General features: G+C 48.3%; 3 protein-coding genes across 3 annotated transcripts in view; all 3 read right to left on the reverse strand.

Moving 5' to 3' along the window:
* Positions 1 to 384: 384 nt before the first annotated feature.
* LOC311352875 (ras-related protein Rab-11B-like) lies at positions 385 to 4,235 on the reverse strand. The gene is made up of 5 exons (XM_084472695.1): positions 4,107 to 4,235; positions 2,456 to 2,651; positions 1,856 to 2,049; positions 1,487 to 1,567; positions 385 to 1,387 (listed from the first exon to the last, which is right to left on the reverse strand). The coding sequence occupies exons 1-5, from the start codon at positions 4,144 to 4,146 to the stop codon at positions 1,242 to 1,244; spliced, it is 657 nt and encodes a 218-aa protein (XP_084328821.1). The 5' UTR covers positions 4,147 to 4,235; the 3' UTR covers positions 385 to 1,241.
* Positions 4,236 to 4,436: 201 nt separating this feature from the next.
* LOC311353594 (uncharacterized protein) lies at positions 4,437 to 9,506 on the reverse strand (the record flags this gene model as incomplete). The annotated part of the gene is made up of 11 exons (XM_084473508.1): positions 4,437 to 4,507; positions 4,966 to 5,108; positions 5,250 to 5,413; positions 5,835 to 6,099; positions 6,201 to 6,309; positions 6,707 to 7,676; positions 7,924 to 8,127; positions 8,591 to 8,749; positions 8,860 to 8,963; positions 9,059 to 9,137; positions 9,471 to 9,506. 11 exons carry the CDS (start codon positions 9,504 to 9,506, stop codon positions 4,437 to 4,439), a joined length of 2,304 nt encoding a protein of 767 aa, XP_084329634.1.
* Positions 9,507 to 11,572: 2,066 nt separating this feature from the next.
* The window catches only part of pip5k1ca (phosphatidylinositol-4-phosphate 5-kinase, type I, gamma a), a 40,844-nt gene continuing 33,331 nt past the window's right edge, over positions 11,573 to 19,085 (reverse strand). Inside the window, exons 16-17 of the mRNA XM_084472773.1 lie at positions 18,282 to 18,546; positions 11,573 to 11,996 (exon numbers count right to left, since the gene is read on the reverse strand). Of these exons, the coding sequence (XP_084328899.1) occupies positions 11,991 to 11,996; positions 18,282 to 18,546 (271 nt within the window). The 3' untranslated portion in view covers positions 11,573 to 11,990. The remainder of the gene's footprint in view (positions 11,997 to 18,281; positions 18,547 to 19,085) is intronic.

Genomic DNA, 19,085 nt, shown 5'->3' on the forward strand with positions numbered 1-19,085 from the left:
CACACCTATGCTCGTCCACACCCACACAGTATATGGTCCCCACCTGTTGTGCCTGATTCCCCTTGCAGGAGTGGCATGCTATCGGAGGACAGCTGGGCATACAGGACCTCAACATACACATGCCATGCATTCTTAAGTCCGCAGGCATTCCTAAGCCTATAGAGGTGCTTCCCACGGACCTATTTGCATGGGAGTTTGTTATGAATAAGCCCTATTAAGGACCCATCATTGTATTTCTTGGAACTTTTCTATCGGAAACTACTTGAAATCGTTTCAATTAGGATGTGACACTAAGGTGACCGTAAGTGATGTAGCTGTTGCGTTTGAGTGACTCTTCCAGTACCTAGGTTTAACAATTAATTGATGACAATAAAAACAATGAGGTAGGGTAAAGGTTTTTAATATTAAACAAAATGATAAAAAAAAAAAATGAAAAACATGCGCATCTGTGATATCATCCCAATGTTTGCAGTCATTTAATTAACTTCTTTGGTATTTATGCAAAATGCTGTCAAAGAAAAAATAAAATAAACTAATGATGTATTTTTGCCAAACTCCAACCTATCACTTCTATCCATCGCTTAAGGTCCCCGGCTGATACTCATCGTTGGCCACACAACCTTGCTACGTAGGTCGAACAAGAGAAAACAATAGCTCTAAAGCAATGCTGCCCTGTTTAACACCCAAGACCCCAGCTACTTTGAGTGAGGTGAAGAACAGGAGGAACAAGAAAACAATCAAATCCAGATTTTACAAAGATAGCATTACAATATCACCGCAATGGTTTCATTTCACAGAAAAAAAAAAGACAAAACTTGCTATTTTAAGTACAAAACGACAAATTCTTCAAGATATCTCGCCAGTCCAACCAAAGGACTAGGTCATACAATCACTGTCGAAAATGCTAAATGAAATGCAGAAAAAGAAAAGCAACGAGCCAACTGAAAACAGACAACACGAAACAGAACTACAACCAACGGTCAGTCTTGAACAACAGTCGAGACCTTCAGATACTTCTTTTTTTCCACGTAGGAGGTACACACCGTAGAGGTACACACCGCAGGAGTCAGAATCCTCAAAAGCAAAACACATGTAATGGAAGGAGATCTCAGGCGGAGTCCGTCAGCATATGATGATGACGAGGATGATGATGGTGGTGGTGGTGGTGGTGATGATGCTGAAGTTAATGATGATGATGCTGAAGTTAATGATGATGATGCTGCTGGTGGTGATGGACGTTGTCACAGGCTTTGGCAGCACGGGAGTTTGTTTCCCTTCAGACCGTCAGTGGTGGGAGGGACGCTGATGTCCACCACGTTGTTGCCTGGAGAATCGTCATGCGAAGATCTGTCGGACATCTGCTTCTGAGACACGATGCGGTAGATCTCTGTACAGAGAGAGACGGAGGAGACGGGGTATGACAGAGGAACGTACGCCGTATAAATGCACACGGGTGAATATCGGTCGCATAGTTAACCCATCCTACCTGTTAAAATGTTCTTAAACGCTTCCTCTACGTTCGTAGAGTCCAAGGCGGAGGTTTCAATAAACGAGAGTGTGTTCTTTTCTGGAGGCGGACAGAGACAAAACACAGGGTAAGAGTTAACATTTACATTTAGGGCATTTAGCAGACACTTTTATCCAAAGCAACTTAAAATCAGTACATTTGTCAGAAGAAAGCAACATGAAAACAATATGTTGCTGTCGCTACAGTAAGGATGTTCATAGAACCACGTGCCACGCACTAACCACCGTTGGGTTAACAACTCCTGACTCTTGACAGTTCATTCCTTGACCCAATTTGACAACCGAGTGGTCGCCTGACTTGTCCCGAGACCAGCCGCCAGCGCCTCACCTGAGAAGGCGTGGGCCTCGTCCGTGGGCACGGCCCGGAGGTGGCGCAGGTCGCTCTTGTTGCCCACCAGCATGATGACGATGTTGTTGTCGGCGTGGTCCCTGAGCTCCTTGAGCCAGCGCTCCACGTTCTCGTAGGTCAGGTGCTTGGCGATGTCGTACACCAGGAGAGCCCCCACCGCGCCCCGGTAGTACCTGCAGGCGAAGGCAGGAGTGAATATATGGAACCATATATGGAACCATATATGGAACCATATATGGAACCATGGCCGTGGCCAGCTATGAGGTTAGTCATTCTTCTAGAGATAAAAAATGAAATTAGATTCTAAATACACCCGTATACAAAGTCAGCTGTTGAGAAGATCTCTGAGATGATTAAATATTAATTCCCCCGCTAGTATCCATCTATTAGCTACGGTGCACTGCAGGCAAAAACAAAATTGTTGAGAGATTGCAACAAAAACAATTTTTTTCAACATTCACAAACATTGTGAAATTAATGACACGTGACGAGTCCTTCTTAGAAATAAATAAAATCTATTTGGACAATAAAGTAGTAGTAAAAGTGTCATGCTCAAAAAAACGAACCAAACCAACTCACGCTGATGTGATGGCTCTGTAGCGCTCCTGGCCAGCTGTGTCCCAGATCTGAGCCTTGATCATCTTGCCGTCCACCTGGAGGCTGCGGGTAGCAAACTCCACCCCGATGGTGCTCTTACTCTCCAGGTTGAACTCATTCCTCGTGAAGCGGGAAAGCAGGTTGCTCTTCCCTACTCCTGAGTCACCGATTAGTACAACTAGAAGCAAAACACATAAATATAAAACATAAATATAACACACACACACACACACACACACACACACACACACACACACACACACACACACACACACACACACACACACACACACACACACACACAGGGCAATAACAAAATACACAGGTGGAGCAGCGGCTAAATTAATACTGGGACATTGATATGTGGCTCATCCTTTCATAACCTTCTGGATGGTGGTAGCCGACAGCTCTGAACCGTTGCTACACATCCTGCAGAAGTGTTGTTCAACATCCAACGCGGAGCTGCTTTCTGATGCAGTCAACGGAAGTTACAGGTCTTGCTCCATTGCGCTGCTGACTTGTTGATCACAAGGCTGTCTAAACATGCCTGCTCTCTCGGGCGTTGCGTCGGCTCCTTTTGCGATGCGGTGCCAACTGTGTTGTTTCGCAATCGCAACGTTTCCGCAATCAAAGCAAATATTAAGACGCTCCCAAGGTAACATGGGCGTTAGTGTTGCAGCTGGTAGTCACAGCACTGCAGCTGTACATTAACTCCCAACACATCGCTGAACTGATGAACTCCCAACACAAAGTCGTTTACAAAGTTAGTGCATTGCTGTTGAAATTAAAGGCAGGTCGCATGATTGATTGATTTAAATATGCAAGAAAAAATGTGTCATCAATTGGCAGAAACAAAAACAAGGATCTTTTTTCTTAACACATTTGAAAAGGTGACATCATTGACGTGTCTTAATTGCCCGCGGGGTTGACTACACCCACCTCACTTAAGTAGCGCGCACATACACACACACACACACACACACACACACACACACACACACACACACACACACACACACACACACACACACACACACACACACACACACACACACACACACACACACACACACACACACACACACACACACACACACACACACACACGCAGTCAAGAATAAACAACACAAGCAGGGGTGGCTCAGGTGACATCACTCGCACTGTTCACGTCTCAGTCCAGACCATAGTCACCGTTTGTCAACCACCTTGTTTCTGTATGACCGACATCAATAAAACGCATGAAAACGAACGGCACGAACTAAATCGATCAGCTGTGTGCTTAGCATCTATAATGCTAACGGGTTAGCCGGAGTCGCACTCATCTGACCATAGCGAATTCCATCAGTGTGACTTCATGCTACCTAGCAGCACACGTACTCAACGCTGACCCCGGCTCCCCACTCGAAACATGCCTATCCCTAGGCAGCATCATTTGGTTACGATCCAATACCTTTGTCTGGTAAACTTTTTTTTTTTAAACGTAGACACGTATAATGTTAACCTTGTGTTAGCTGCCAGTAGCGCTTAGCCAAACCAGCTAGGAGACTTCCTCGCCCCATACTGGTGAAGGCTGTCACCTAACTTCACCTCCACCGAAAAGTTTGCATCGCTGCTCTGTCTTTAAATGCCTTACCTTTGAACAGATAGTCGTATTCGTCATCGCGGGCCCCCATTTTACACGACAAGTTTGATAAAGGCCACTTCTGAAGGGATAACGGGACACTCCTGTCTTACCGCTGACTCGGGTCCACCGGTCGGTCACAGACAGTATGAGGAAGGAAGGCCACCCGTGCTGATTGACAACCGATTCAACCAATTGGAACTCCCTGCCTCTTGACTGATGAATTCGTCGACCAATCACAAGTAACTATGTGGCTTGTTTTCCATCATAGTGTTTTCCATCTGGGATTTCGGAAAAAATCGAATACAACTTGAATGCAGTTGTTTTTTTATTTATTTATATTCACAATTCTTTAGGTGTAACTTTCAGATGACACGTAGGCTTTATGGCATCCATTGTTTTCTGGCGATCCACTGTAGGGAAGAAAGGTAAAAGGATGTGATCTTCATAAATTATGGAGACATTTCCAACAACACAATGTCTTAAACATGCATGATAGTGGAAGGTCCCCTAGGGGTTTTAGTGGATGCCCTGTATTATTAATGCGATTGAATGACAGGGATAACACAAATTATTATAATTTCAGGCCAGCTAGGGGGACTATGGCAAAGTAACATTTGGTATCATCCTACAGGTTGGTTGGTAACCGGAAGGTTGCTAGTTCGATCCCCATAGCTGTAGTGTCGAGCTGTCCCTGGGCAAGAAACTTGACCCTAACTGCTCCTGACGAGCTGGCTGTCGCATTGCATGGACACCACCGTCAGTGTGTGAATGTGTGCATGTATGGGTGAATTTCCGGCAATATTTGAGCACTCTGAGTGGCCACTGGTTAGAAAAGCGCTGTATAAATGCAGTCCATTTTTCCACTTACTCGACTGCAGTGCCCGAAGCTTTTTCTGTACATTTACTAGATTCTGCAAGACGGTAGGCTCCAGCTGAGTAAGGCAACTGGCTTCACTGGTTCCATCCATAGTCGATGAGCAAACGAGTGGGATCATTACTGACAGGGACAGACTCATTTCTCCTGCCTTTACACCCTGTTTAAACTTTGAAACACAACCAAACCGCTACCACTGTATACATGCAGTTATTGAGGCCATCTTCCGTCCCCTTATTGACATTCATTCGATGTTGTTTGATGCTGATTGGCATTACCCGTGTAACCATGACGACGACGACGACGACCCTGTAGTAGAGTCCCAGCTCGGGGCCGCTGAGTCGGCGGGGGGCGGGGTCGTGTCCCTCCACGCCGAGCGGGACGGTCTATACGGGAAGGTGTCTCGGCGTCCCTCCGTCACGCGGTGCCCGTGACCGCGACCCTGTCCACAGACCACATGCAGGAACACACGCAAGTCTGCTGCTAGTGCACGCCACCACAGATGCATGCACACTTCACGGTGGTACTACTTGGGTGAGGTACTTAAAGGTGACATGTTATACATCCAGGTGGGAGTCTGAATAGCCATTACAAGCCGTTTTGAAAATCTGCCTCTTCTGACATCGCAAGTGGGCGTGTCCACCTAGATGTGTGATGGATAGCTGAGCAACTTTTGCTACAGTCCACTGGGTAGGCTGATGGACTGATCTATCCAGCACACATCTAGGTGGACATGCCCACTTGTGATGTCAGAAGAGGCCGATCACACTGACACCTGGTGGTATAATATGTCCCCTTTAAATAGTTGACTACCATTATTCAATGCTCACCAGCTTCTGCCATTGTTTGGTTCTTTCCCATACCTTTGCCGACTCCTTCTTTCTCCTTCTTCTTGGCCCGTCGGTCAGGACGTGTTCGTGGTTGACCGAACGCAGCGCTGCTCTCAGGGTGTCCAGTTCTTCCCTCTGCTCTTTTCTAGGGGTAGAGTGTCTTCCCGGCTTGCAGCCTTGGCTGCACTTCAGCAGGTCAGCCTGCAGGTGGTGCTGGACCTCGGCGAGATCCCTCTGTCTCATCCTGAGACTCTGCAGGGCGCCTTCCTTCTCTGTGGTTTGAAACTGTAGCTCCTGTCTGTCATCATATCAAAAACCATGTAACATGATTTAGTTGTTTGTGAAGCTGCCACATCGTTATAAATAATGCTACTAGTACGACATGGTGGACAGGCAAACCTGAGGTCCTGGATGGTGTCTTGCAGCTCCCTCTCATACACTGTAACGCCCTCCAGTTCTCTGTTTGCGCTTACTTGTGCCTTCACCAACTGGGTGTTTAGCTTGACCACTTCATTCAGAGAAAGGGAAAAAGACAGATGAAAGATAACAAACTAGTTTAAATAAAGGAGCGCAGAGTTCCACAAGTTTTAAAGGTGACATATTATACCACCATCTGTGAGTGTGATTTGCCATTACAAGCCGAAAATCTGCCTCTTCTGACATCACAGGTGGGCTTGTCCACCTAGATGTGGACACATCTCTAGATGTGGACACATCTAGGTGGTGCTGGATAGATCAGTCTACCAGCCTACCCAGTGGACTGTAGCAAACATTGATCATCTATCCGTCATACATCTATGTGGACATGCCAACTTGTGATGTCAGAAGAGGCATATTTTCAAAACGTCTTGTAACAGCTAATCACACCACACCTGGTGGTATCATATGGAACTTTGAACACCCACCGTGGGCTCTGAGCTTCTTCTCAGTCGCCGTCGCTTTGTTGTCGGCCTTGAGGAGCTGGTGCTCCAGCCGAGCCGTCTCTTGGGTGTGGCAGCCCTCCATCCTGCTCACGCTGTCCTGCAGCAGGACCAGCCGCTCCTTGGCCACCCTCAGCTCCTCGTCATGCCTCTTGGCTCTGCTGCAATGCTCCTCCTCACAGCCCCTGAGAGAGCGGATCAGACCCAGGAGCCTCTCCCTCTCCCCCTCCTCCTTCTTCTTGCCTCGCTCCAGGGCTTGCCGTTGAGCGGTGGTGCTGCGTGTGTGGCTCTCTCTGGCCAGTAATGTGTCCTGCAGCCCCAGGGTCTTCTCCTCCAAGGAGCCCAGGGCCTCCTTCAACCTCTTGGCCTCGTCCTCCGCCGCCCGGAGGCAGCCCTGAGCCGCTCGCACTGCCTCCTCGGCCGAGTGGAGTTTTTGCTGCAGAGAGTGACACCTCTCCTCAGTGGTCCTCTGGCTCTGCCCGAAGCAGGCCACGCTCTCTTCCGATGCTCTGAGGCTCTGCCTGAGTGACGAGATGTCCTCTTCAGAAGCCTTCAGGCTGGACTCCAGGGACGAGACCTTCTCCTCCGAAGCGTCCGCCCTCCGTCTCAGGGATTTGACCCACTCTCCTTCAGACGCCTGGGTCCTCTGGTGGAGCTCGATCTTCTGCTCGAGTTCGCCGACGCTGTGTCGGAGAGACTGCGCGAGCTCCCCGGCGCACAGGAGGCTGCGTCTCAGCGATTGGTTGTGGTCCTGTGAGGCCCTGTGGGCAGCCTGCAGATCGAGTCCTTGCTGCTTTGTCCCTTCCAGCTCCTGCTGTGCAGACTGCAGCGCCACCTCGGAGCTGCACAGGGTCTTCTGCAGACTATGGACTTTTTCGTTGCTTTCCAGTAGATACCGCTGCAGGGAGATGACCTGCCTCCCGTATTCCTTTAGCTTTTGCTCCATCAAAATCACCTTTTGTATTGGAAACACGGATGGAGAGAAAGGGTTAGCACAACGTCAAACCAGCAGCGTTGATTAATGGTGCAATAGACTACTGTATATTATAAACAATCAACAAGGCAAGAATAGTCTGTGTCCACCATGATTCGGTGCATGCAAAGAACGAAACTGACGTTTAAAGTAACGACATTGTCAAACATGAATGGTTTTTCAGTATCCACGCAGCGTCCTAAACATCCGAGTGGGCAGACGGCGCTACCGTGTCCTGTTGGTGTCTGATGCTCTGGTGCAAAGAGTGCTGGGCTCCCTTGTTCTCACGCTCCACGGACTGGAGGGAGAAGTGAAGGCCGCTGACCACCGTGTGGTGTCTGCCCTGAGCGTCGTTCAGCTCCAGCTTCAGGGCTTCGTTCTCAGACAACAAGCACGTCCGGTCGGCGGCAATCAGGTAGCTCTGCAGGTCTTCCTGTCGGGTCACACGGTGGATGTCAGCGTGAAAAGGAACGGCCGAACACATTGTTTTATAACGTTAAGGGGTCTGTTGGCTGTCACACAACAGGTGTACATTATATATAGGTCATTTACCTCTACATTAGGGCATTTGAAGAAAGAGAGACAACATATCGCTGTCGGTACAGTAGGGATGTTCATAGAACCCCTTCCCTGTATACAACAGAGACGGCTAGGATAAGAGGCTACACAACTAAGTAGCCTACTATTTTAAGTGCAAGGATGTAAAACATACAATAAGTGCGTACATTAAGTGCCAGGACGTACACCGTGCAATAAGTGCGTAAGCGGGGTGTGGTGGGGGGTTAGGGGGGGAGGCTATGTAGAGTCTAGGTGAACTCTGAACAAGTGAGTCTTGAGTCTTGAACAAGAGGTCATATATGAGTAAATAGTTTTATCAAATTGTAATCCATACAAACCATATTTTTGCTAAAGCCGATCTTCAGAAGGAGCTCTTGCAGGGTTGGGACATGGAGGAGTAAATGTCTGGTCTGCTGGTATCTCTTGCGCTCTTTCTCGTCCATGTCATTGTAGTTGACCACAACGTTAGTTAGCTGATGTAGTTTTTCGAAAAAAGACTGAAAACATAACATCTTGATGAGAATAAATTAAAATGCTTATAAATATTACACCAAACTGTAAACAATCATCTGGACCAAATCAAAGTGTTATCAAAGTGCGAATTCACCTTGATTTTAGTCTGGAGGAAGCTGTCTTGAACCATCTCATCTACTACCACACCAAAGTCGATCTCATCTTGCAGTTTTGTCAACAATATACTCGTTTCTGAACCTGAATGACGATTTGGTTAAAACAGAACAAACAACTCCCAAAACGAATTAATTAGTACAATTTTGCATGCATTAAACAACATCAATATTTCTCACCGTTTAGCCCACTTGCAACACTTGAGCACCTGCTAACGTTATTTCCAAGGCCCTCATGAGGGAGGGGATTTCCATGCCCCTGGAAATAAGGGAGGCATAATAATAATAATAATAATAATAATAATAATAATAATACATTCAACTTATATAGCGCTTTTCTAAATACTCAAAGACGCTTTACAGAGTCAACACAAAATAAAATAATTGTAGAAGAACGTAGGCCTATATAAGTAAAAATATAAAAAGATAAAATAAAATATAGCTAAAAAACTAAAATAGGTAAATACCACTAGGAATAGCTAAGAGGAAGGGGAGAGAGGAGGAGGTTATGTGGTGAATGCGATCTTGAAAAGGTGGGTTTTGAGGGCCTGTTTAAATGATGGGACCGATTGATTGACATTGATTGACATACCTTGACGGGCCGGCTTTCATGGTCTACGTTATCCATCATTTTCTGGAGGAGAGACGATGTCGTTAAAGTTTCATAGCCATTTGTCGAAACTTTGCAAGAATATGTAGAATGGACTTCATTTAACCCTTTCTCATTTATTCTCAATGTGTTGTTTATTACCTCACAGTAGGCTGACGTTATCGCTTTGGTTGTCTAGGGCGCCAGGTTTGTAAACCTCATGAGACCAGCGTGATCTCGCGAGTTCAAATTCAGTTTATCTGTGGATTTAAAATTAAATATCCCCAGACGCCATGAAATGAACCCAGACTTAAAAACAGACAAAACAGACCCATAGAACGCATATCCGCTCCCTTTTGAAGACGTCAAAAACAAAGCAGCACAAAAGGATTCGGACAGAACGGCTTTATTTTTTTTGTATTCAATCAGATCGAGTCCAAACACATAGGCCATCTATTTATCATCGTGTATAAATAGATGAATATACACAGATATACATAAATACACGTCAGATATGCATATTCATTTTTAAAACATGCTATGTCTCTGTAAAAGACTCTCCCTAAGATGAGGGCACATGGCGTTGAAAACACGAACACGAACACAGCTGACAGTCGGAAGAACCCCTATTGATTTTGCATGTAGGCCTAGAGTCAATTGGACACATTTCTCTCATTTTTGAATATCTTACAAAGCCACAGCTCTGATTCATGGACCATAAATATAGCTGTATCTCATTTAACACATCGTTGATATGGTACAGTAAATTATGTAGATCGCAATAATTTCTTGCCAGCAGCAAAAAAATAAAACAAATAAAAATAATATTCTCCAATTAAAATGGAAAATATATTTATATATCTTTGTATATGTATTTATAATCATATGTACACATTCGTAGGAGCACAACAATCGAAAAGAAAAAATAAACGAACAGAACAGGTGGAAAAACATAAGTGACAGGCCTATGTTGTGTTTATCCACAAAGGCAATTAAAATGAACTTAAAAGCTAAACTGTACAAAATATTGCTGCTATGGGCTCCCTGTGATGCAAACAGATGACAACTGGCCACTGCACGTCATGAAGATGGAAATATCGATTTACAACGTCTGACATTGACTTCCCTTGACACGACTCACGCACCAACTGAGGAAAAGTGTGTTCACAGAGGATGACTAGAATAGCTTTTTTTTTTTTTTAATTTTGTTTACATACTCATAACTTCACTCCACTCAACTTGAGAGTCCTTTCAACGTTAGCCACAGAGATTACAGTAAACACTTATTCTAGAATGATTGTGATCGACTTCACTGTTACAAACACTATTTTTTTCCGTAAAAACCAAAAAGCCATCTAACAGCCGAGTAGCATTTTTCTTCCATAACTGAAAAATGAACTGAGATGACTGTGGTAAAAACGAGTGATGTTGTGGATCATTTGGCCTCTATAACTAGTTCATATGTCCTGCCCCCCCCTCAAGTGCAAACATTCACATTCTCCACAAACGTCGTATTGCTCAACAAGTCACACACTGCACATATTGACCCAAAATACTACAACTGTTTTGCTAAATCTAGAAATATTTGATGTCATATTTGATGTCATCCATCTGATAAGAAGTGTTTCTTAAGAGGTTGGAGGACAGCCAGTTGTGGGTAGATGATGTCCATATTTCACAATAAAGTGACGACAGGACCCAATTCAATTGTAAAATGATTAGTTTGAATCAGTCCGAAAACCGGTTCACCTTGGAAGACATTGATCATTGATAACCGATTGACAATGTCTACTTTCTAAAGTGGGTTTTACTTTATTTAAATGTTGCTGTTTGGAAAACCTTTTTTATATTCCAATCCCATAAATATTAGATGAATATACAAACCAACACAATTAAGATTCTCGACTGCGCTTAAATATGAAAAAGGTAATAAAAAATGTTTTTACAGGTACTGAAAACGCTTTAAACATAAGTTAGACAAGCCCTCCGGTGAACCAACACCAGGCCTGGAAACGACCCCCACCCACACAACAAAACACAAATAAAAAGATCTTCACAGTAGTAAAACGACTGGGGGGGGGGGGGGGGGGGGGGGAAGTGCTTATATATATATATAAAAAAAAAAAAACACAATAAGACGATATATATAAATGAAGGTGATATCATGAAACCGTCCGATAACATCTGATAAAGGAATGTGAGACTGGCAGAGACGTCTAGGTGTCGCTTGAGCCAACAGACGAGACAGAACACGGCCCTATGTGTCTGGATCCTGTTACTTACACGTTTAACATTATCATCATTATTATGGATATTATTATTATTATTATTATTATCGGTGTCTCTGAGGGGCTCGGTTGGCGGCGTTGCCACGGTTACCGCCGCCGGTGTCATCCCAGAAGCTCCCCCCACTCCGCCCTTTCGCTGGACCGGGTTTTAACCGGGATCCAGGGAACCCGCCGGTGGGGTCTGAGCTTCTGTCATCATAGCCCGTTAGTCCACTCCTCTCCGCTCAGAGAGGGTCTACTTCTGTAGAGGGAGAGAGAGAGAGAGAGAGAGACAGAGAGAGAGAGAGAGTAAGTGAGCAAGCAAGAGAGAAAGAGAGCATGAGAGAGAGAGAGGGGGAGAGAGAGAGAGAGACAGAGAGAGAGACAGAGAGAGAGAGAGAGAGAGGGAGAGAGAGAGAGAGAGAGAGAGAGAGAGACAGAGAGAGACAGAGAGAGAGACAGAGAGAGAGAGAGACAGAGCATGAGAGAGAGAGAGCATGAGAGAGAGACAGAGAGAGAGAGAGAGAGAGGGAGACAGAGAGAGAGAGAGAGCATGAGAGAGAGAGAGAGAGAGAGAGAGAGAGAGAGACAGAGAGAGAGCATGAGAGAGAGAGAGACAGACAGAGAGAGTAAGTGAGCGAGCAAGAGAGAGACAGAGAGAGAGAGAGAGAGACAGAGCATGAGAGAGAGAGAGAGAGTAAGTGAGCAAGCAAGAGAGAAAGAGAGCATGAGAGAGAGAGGGGGAGAGAGAGGGGGAGAGAGAGAGACAGAGAGAGAGAGAGACAGACAGAGAGAGTAAGTGAGCGAGCAAGAGAGAGACAGAGAGAGAGAGAGAGAGAGACAGAGCATGAGAGAGAGAGAGAGAGAGAGAGAGTAAGTGAGCAAGCAAGAGAGAAAGAGAGCATGAGAGAGAGAGAGGGGGAGAGAGAGAGAGAGAGAGAGAGCATGAGAGAGAGACAGAGAGAGAGACAGACAGAGAGAGTAAGTGAGCGAGCAAGAGAGAGACAGAGAGAGAGAGAGAGACAGAGCATGAGAGAGAGAGAGAGAGAGAGAGAGTAAGTGAGCAAGCAAGAGAGAAAGAGAGCATGAGAGAGAGAGGGGGAGAGAGAGAGAGAGAGAGAGAGAGAGAGAGAGAGAGAGAGAGAGAGAGAGGCAGAGCATGAGAGAAATTAGAGTTTAATCCTAATAGCTGAGGGAAAGCATCACTGATTCATAATGAGCAGGCGTTTGGCACGCCACTGAACCAGCCAGAACAGAGCAGATTGTTAGCAGCTCAGAGAACATCCACTTTTTGAAAAGATGTTGAACACTTCTGTGTTGAACCGAATCAACGCCTCAACTACAGCCTTCGGTGTTGGATATTGAGTGACTATATCAGTGAAAATGAGAAGGAATCACTCGAGTACTTCCAGAAAGACAAAACAATGTGTTTCACTCGTTCAGAGTCCTCAATGAAATCACTAAACTGAAGTCATGCCTCAGAATACGTGTGTCTGATCCATGGGACGGACACTTGGGGTTAATCAAAACAAGGAAGGCAAGAGATCAATCGGTTTGGTCGCCATGGTATCCGAGAAACACACAAATGATGTGCAGCCTCAGTCCATCCAATAGATGGAACGATGCGTTGACCTTGTGGGAGCACTGAGTTCAATGAGCCATGCCGTAAACCATAAACCATGTGCAGGAAGGAATATGACTCAACAAATGGATTTGAATGTTGCCTGGAGAACTGAGGAACTCAGAGACCTAATGCGGGCAGGCAGTAGGGCGTCAGAGTAGCCGACATGCAGCAAAGGGAGCACAATGCCACTGGAGGACTGAATAGTCACCAAGGCCCACTAAGGTCCGGTATGTTGTACAGGTTTGGGTAGTCAGTCATCCTCACCTCTTCTGCAGTCCTGGTAGCATTTTGTTTTTTACATTCTACCTAGATTTATAGAAACTAGATATAGCTTCTCTCACAGGTACGGTGGACGATGCTATTTTTTTTATTCTCTACCTAAAGTAGGCTTTAATACGCGACACTCTAGGCTGATACCGATTTAAAACCCCTAGTCTAGTGTTGATTTCTTTGTGTTTGATTCCTCTTTATTCTTCTCACTTACGGTCTCACTATCCCCTTCCCCATCTGGCAGGGCGCTAGACTCTGAGCCGACGTGCAGCGGAGAGTACACCCACGTCTTGTCCTCTGGAGGCTGCTTATACACGCCCAGGGCAGCAGGGGGAGCCAAAGGGGAGGAGATAAGATGTCGGTGGCACACAGGCAGACAGAAGCAGCCAAAGGGGACAGGCAGGAGAGAAGACAAGACAAGACAAGGAAATGAAGATTAGAGATGCATAAAAGAGGACGTGCGGCTGAGACACTGCAGAAAGTGTGAGCTTGAGCGATCATTTGGGAGAATGTGTGTGCAGTTTAAATGCATGCCTGGAGTTTATCGGGTTAGAATCAATTATATCTGGCTCTTGAGATGGGCTGTGTACATGTGAGTGTATTGTGCAGCAAGCATGAGTACAACATCAGTCCTATTGAGAGACACCAAATACATGATTAACAAAAGGAACTGTACAAAAAAGTACTGAGAAAATTGTGATGAATCAAATTGTCGCTCCTACTTCCATTCGTGTACTGGCCATTTTGTGCCAGCCCCTAGCAAGCAAGTAGAGAGAGGGGGGGGGGGGGGTGTGACTGCATCAGCCAAAAGGAGATTAGGAGGAGGAGGAGGAGGAGGAGGAACAGGCATGTCTATAGGGGAGGAAGGAAGGAAGGAAGGAAGGGAGGAAGGAAGGAAGGAAGGGAGGGAGGGAGGGAGGAAGGAAGGAAGCCAGGATACTGGTGGATGAGTTGAGTGTTCAAACAAACTGGGCCTTAGTAGTTGAATTGAAGACTGGGATGATGACCTTCCCCCTCCGTTGAGGGGGAGAACAAAGCTCTTTTGACGAGATGTGAGGCAAAACTAAGTGCACAGGGATGGATGTGGTAGCTGGCCCTTTAAGAGCGGGGAGTCAGCTGCAGAGGCACGGCATGTTGTGATGAGGGAGGAGGGAGGGGTGGGGGGTGGGGGGCGGGGACCGTGGGCTTGACGTCACACACACACACAACACACGCACGCACACGCGGGCCCACAATGCAATCGCATGCGTACAGCGCAGTATTATCCGGCCAATGACAAAGCAAGTCACGTGGTATGACACTGAAGGGGATGTTTTTACAGTGCACCACCCATTCCTTCCATCAGAATAGGGTACATGCTGCACTTATGCATTTTTATTTAGCAGGAACCCCCAAGCAAACCCTGTGCCGCGTTGAGTGAACCATTAAATCGCATCAACCTTTCAGAAGACAGTATTGTTGGGTGGCAGAAAGAGTGAATCAATCGCAGGTCTGAAGCGTTTGTATTTTTTGAAACGTTTCTCTGTAGGAGCCGCCGAGCGACGGCCGAGTGTCGGGGGGGGGGGGAAGCAGCGGGAGGCGGGCAGGACCGCGGCGGACGCACAGCGCACCACGTGGGCATCAGCCCAGCGGCGGGCTAAGCAGGCTGGAGAGAGGACATGGTGGAGGAGGAGGACACGAGCTCCCCTCGCGACAACGTCCGTTTAAATAAAGCAGTGGGGCTGGGGGGGGGGGGGGGGGGTAGGGGGGAAGGCGGGCGGGTTCTAATGAGCCAGCATCTCTCATCCTAACCCCCGGGCTCCACACTTACTGACACGCCGGCCCGCGGCCCGCTCCTCCTCTTCTGTTTGACAGGAGAAGCTACCCGAGTTCTCCCGTCGGAGAACTGGTGCGTTGCACGCACACACATTCACACGCACACACACACACAGCGAAAAAAAGGAAGTGAGGTCAGAGAGAGGCGATGGAGAGAGCGATGGTGAATCTCAGAATAAAGAAACCAGAATGATGAAAACAACAACAGCATGACCTTGAGAGTACCTCACTTGTGTAAAAAGAGCTACTGCCCCCCCCCCCCCCCCTCACCTACTTAGGGGGGAGGAGGAGAAGAGGTAGGGGGGGTGGATCGGCGGTGGTTTGGGGGGGGGGAACTATGTGAAGGGCAACGATGGAAGAAGCCGAGAGGAATTCTGAGGCAGCGTGTGAGATGTAGGGCGCGGTCGGAGAGAGGTAGGAGACGCGAAGGGCGACCGGCAGCACCAGTCGTGAGGAGAAGGTTAGCAGGAGGGGAATTAAGACGAGGAGGGAGGAGGAAGAGAAAGATGAGGCGAGCAGGAGGAGATCATGAAGAGTGAAGGTAGAGGCGGCTCACCGCAAGCGAAAAACTGAGCTTGTGAGATAAGGAGCATCACACACACACACGCACACACACACCATCACACACACAAAACGCACACACTCACACACGGACATCACGACGGACGCGAGCCGTCGCTCAGCATTACTTGGCGCGGCTAAACGGCCCTCAGCTGGTCTCCCCGAGGAAGTGGCGTGATATCTTGTCGGCACACGCCCGGTCACTTTGCTGATTGGCCAGGCGCCAAGCATTTTTTTTAATCACTGATCTAATTAGTTAAAGTTCTATTGACCTCTGAGGTGAAATCTCTGCACATTCAATGCTAACCTCAGAACTGTGGCCCAAAATGTGTTTTTGCACACAGGGGCTTATTTCATTCGATCCATCGATGATTACATAGTGTGGAAACTATTTTCCACACTCGTCGAGAAGCTAGAGCACAGTTGCTTTCGTGACTTGAAGCTGCGTCGGTACCGTTGTCCTTCGTCGACGTACACCAGATGTGAAGGCACCACTGAGTGCAGGGCTTCAGCCCGCCGGCATCTGTCCCGCGGCCCCGTTTCTGAGTGGAAAAAGCCTGGCGTGTGAAACATTTAACACCAGCCTGGACACGACGGACCCGGTGTGTGTGTGTGTGTGTGTGTGTGTGTGCGCCGTGCAACCGCACCGGAGCACGGGCCGCCGTGGAAACCTGGCGCGGGGTCACGGCGCGGGAAAGAGAGACGCTCAAGAGGACAGAGAACACCTGCACGGAAACCTGAGACGGCGACACGAATCGCCGCGAGTTTGTCCGCTCGGTCGGCCGCCGACAACGGCCGCCGTTCCTCTCGCTCTGCTCCTCTTCTGCTCCCCGCTCTGCCCCGTGAGCACCACAGGGTGAGCCACGTATTCATCCTCTGTGGACACCTCCTGGGTCCGTATGGGTCCTCTACAGCCAGCCCGGCCCTGGCAGAACGGGGCCTTCAGTGCGGGGGGGGGGGCGGGTTGGAGAGGGGAGACGCCAGCCCGGGTCAATAAACCAGGGCAGAGCTGCTATCCATCCAGGGCCTCACCGACTCCACCACGGAGGAGCGGAGCCCGAGTCCTGATAGGGGACACTTCTCTGGACCGGGGCCAGGGAAGAGGAGGGGGGAGATGGGGGGGGACTGCTATCTGTGGCGGCGATCGCCCCGGCTCCGCTCGCCACAGTCGTCCACCTGACACACGGTCATGCATCCATTCATGGCCTGGCCTCGGGGGGTGAGGCGTCCAGCGGGGCGCTGTCAAGAGTGACACAGTGCCGGGCTGCTGGTCGGCACCGCTGTTATAATCACTGGCGTGGCGGGCGCTCCTGTCCCCCTGCTTTATGGAGGACGCCTCCGTCAGCACTTCTGCAGGACGGCGTCCGTCCGCTCGAGACACAGTGCAGGAGTGGAAAGGAGCAGCGATGCCACGCGCGCAGCGGGAATATTGGTTTGTTGTATGGACGCCGTGGCCTGATTTAAATGTGGGTTGTACAAATCAATGTAACATAATTGGTCTAATGCGTAATCGCTTTGAGTGTCACTGTTGACTGTTAACAATGTGTAATTAGTGCATTGCTTGGCAAAGAGGTCCATCGCACAGCCCATAGGGCCGGGAACATAGGCTACATGAGTCTGCTATTACCGTACCGCACAACTGGATGAGACTTACCAGAAATAAAGTCTGCACACTCTTCACACTACACACACTGTTGATATGAATTCAGGGTAAAATAGGACACCCCAAATCACAGAGGAGCAGGGTTGTTTTTAGGCTGATCTGAGCTTCAGCTGTAGGTTCGCCCAGTGTATGACGCCTGCAGTGCTTTTGATGTGATGCCAGTACCAATAAGGCTTGTCTGTGTGTGTATGTGTCTGTGCACACGTGTGTTTGTTTGTGTGTCTGTGTGTATGTGTGTGTACACGTGTGTGTTTGTGTGTCTGTGTGCATGTTCGATAGTGTGTGTGTGCACGTGTTTGTGTGTGTGTGTGTGTGTGCACAAGTATGTTTGTTTGTGTGTCTTTGTATGTGTGTGTGTGTGTGTGTACACAGGTGTGTTTGCGTCTGCATTGTGTATATCTGTGTGTGTGTGTGTGTGTGTGCACGAATGTGCGTTTGTGTGTGTGCATGTGTGTGTGTGTGTCTGTGTGTGTGTCTTTGTGTGTGTGTGCGTGCGTTTGTGTGTGTGCATGTGTGTGCACGGTGTGTGTCTGTGTGTGTGTGTCTTTGTGTGTGTGTGTGCGTGCGCGTGCGTGCGCTCGTGTCTCGCTCTTTTTTTTCGGGCCGCCGCTTACAAAATAGATATCTGTGATTGGCACGTCGTCGTCGTCGTCCACGGAGGCCTGGCTGGTGCAGCCGGAGCCCGACATCAGGCTGGCCTGGTCCGCCTCCACCACCACCACCACCGGCGGGCCCTCCAGGGGGGAGGCGGCCCGCGCGGCCCCAGGGGAGGAGGAGCCGGCCGGGGGGGTGGAGGACGAGGCCCCGGGGCCCGGAGGGGCGACGGAAGAGGTGCTGGCCGCCGCCGCCGCCGCCGCTCTGTCGACTTCCTGACCGTCACTGGAGACAGAGAGAGAGACGGGACGTCGTTTGTGTGACACGGTCACGCGGCGCACGTTCACCGAGATGCAACCATCCGCTTACAACTCGTTAGCCTCGTGGCGTAATTGCCTCATTCATGTTTGAAGGTTCGTCTTGTATTCAACATCCAAAATGCCGAAGTCAAATAGATGACTGAGGCAGATAGTGAATTGAAAAAACACTCTGATTGACTTAGGCACAAATGAGGCACAGTGAATCAGCAGTGTTAGGAGAGTAGTGTTAGACGCTATGAGGCTAACGAGCTGCATAGCTACGATCCTCACACACAGACACATAAACACACACACACACACACACACACAAACACAGATATGGACCAACATTCAGCGCACCGTCCTTCGTTAAGGATTAACCGCCGTATCGCCTGGGCTAGCGCCGGCTAGCCTCGCGTTGGCTCACCCCTTTATTGGGCAGATCATGGTCCATTAAGAAGGACTTTGGCTTAACCAGCTCGCTCAGATCCTGGCACTGTTTAACTAAGCCTCCACCACGGAGGA

Source organism: Micromesistius poutassou (assembly GCF_964030765.1).
Source record: "Micromesistius poutassou genome assembly, chromosome: 9".
Taxonomy (NCBI): domain Eukaryota; kingdom Metazoa; phylum Chordata; class Actinopteri; order Gadiformes; family Gadidae; genus Micromesistius; species Micromesistius poutassou.

Coding starts and splice junctions, on each gene's coding strand:
- LOC311352875 (XM_084472695.1), bottom strand. CDS start 4,146: ATGGGGGCCCGCGATGACGAATACGACTATCTGTTCAAAG. Junction 2,652..4,106: donor ATACGACTATCTGTTCAAAG/GTAAGGCATTTA, acceptor TTTTGCTTCTAG/TTGTACTAATCGGTGACTCA. Junction 1,388..1,486: donor GTTTAAGAACATTTTAACAG/GTAGGATGGGTT, acceptor CTCTCTGTACAG/AGATCTACCGCATCGTGTCT.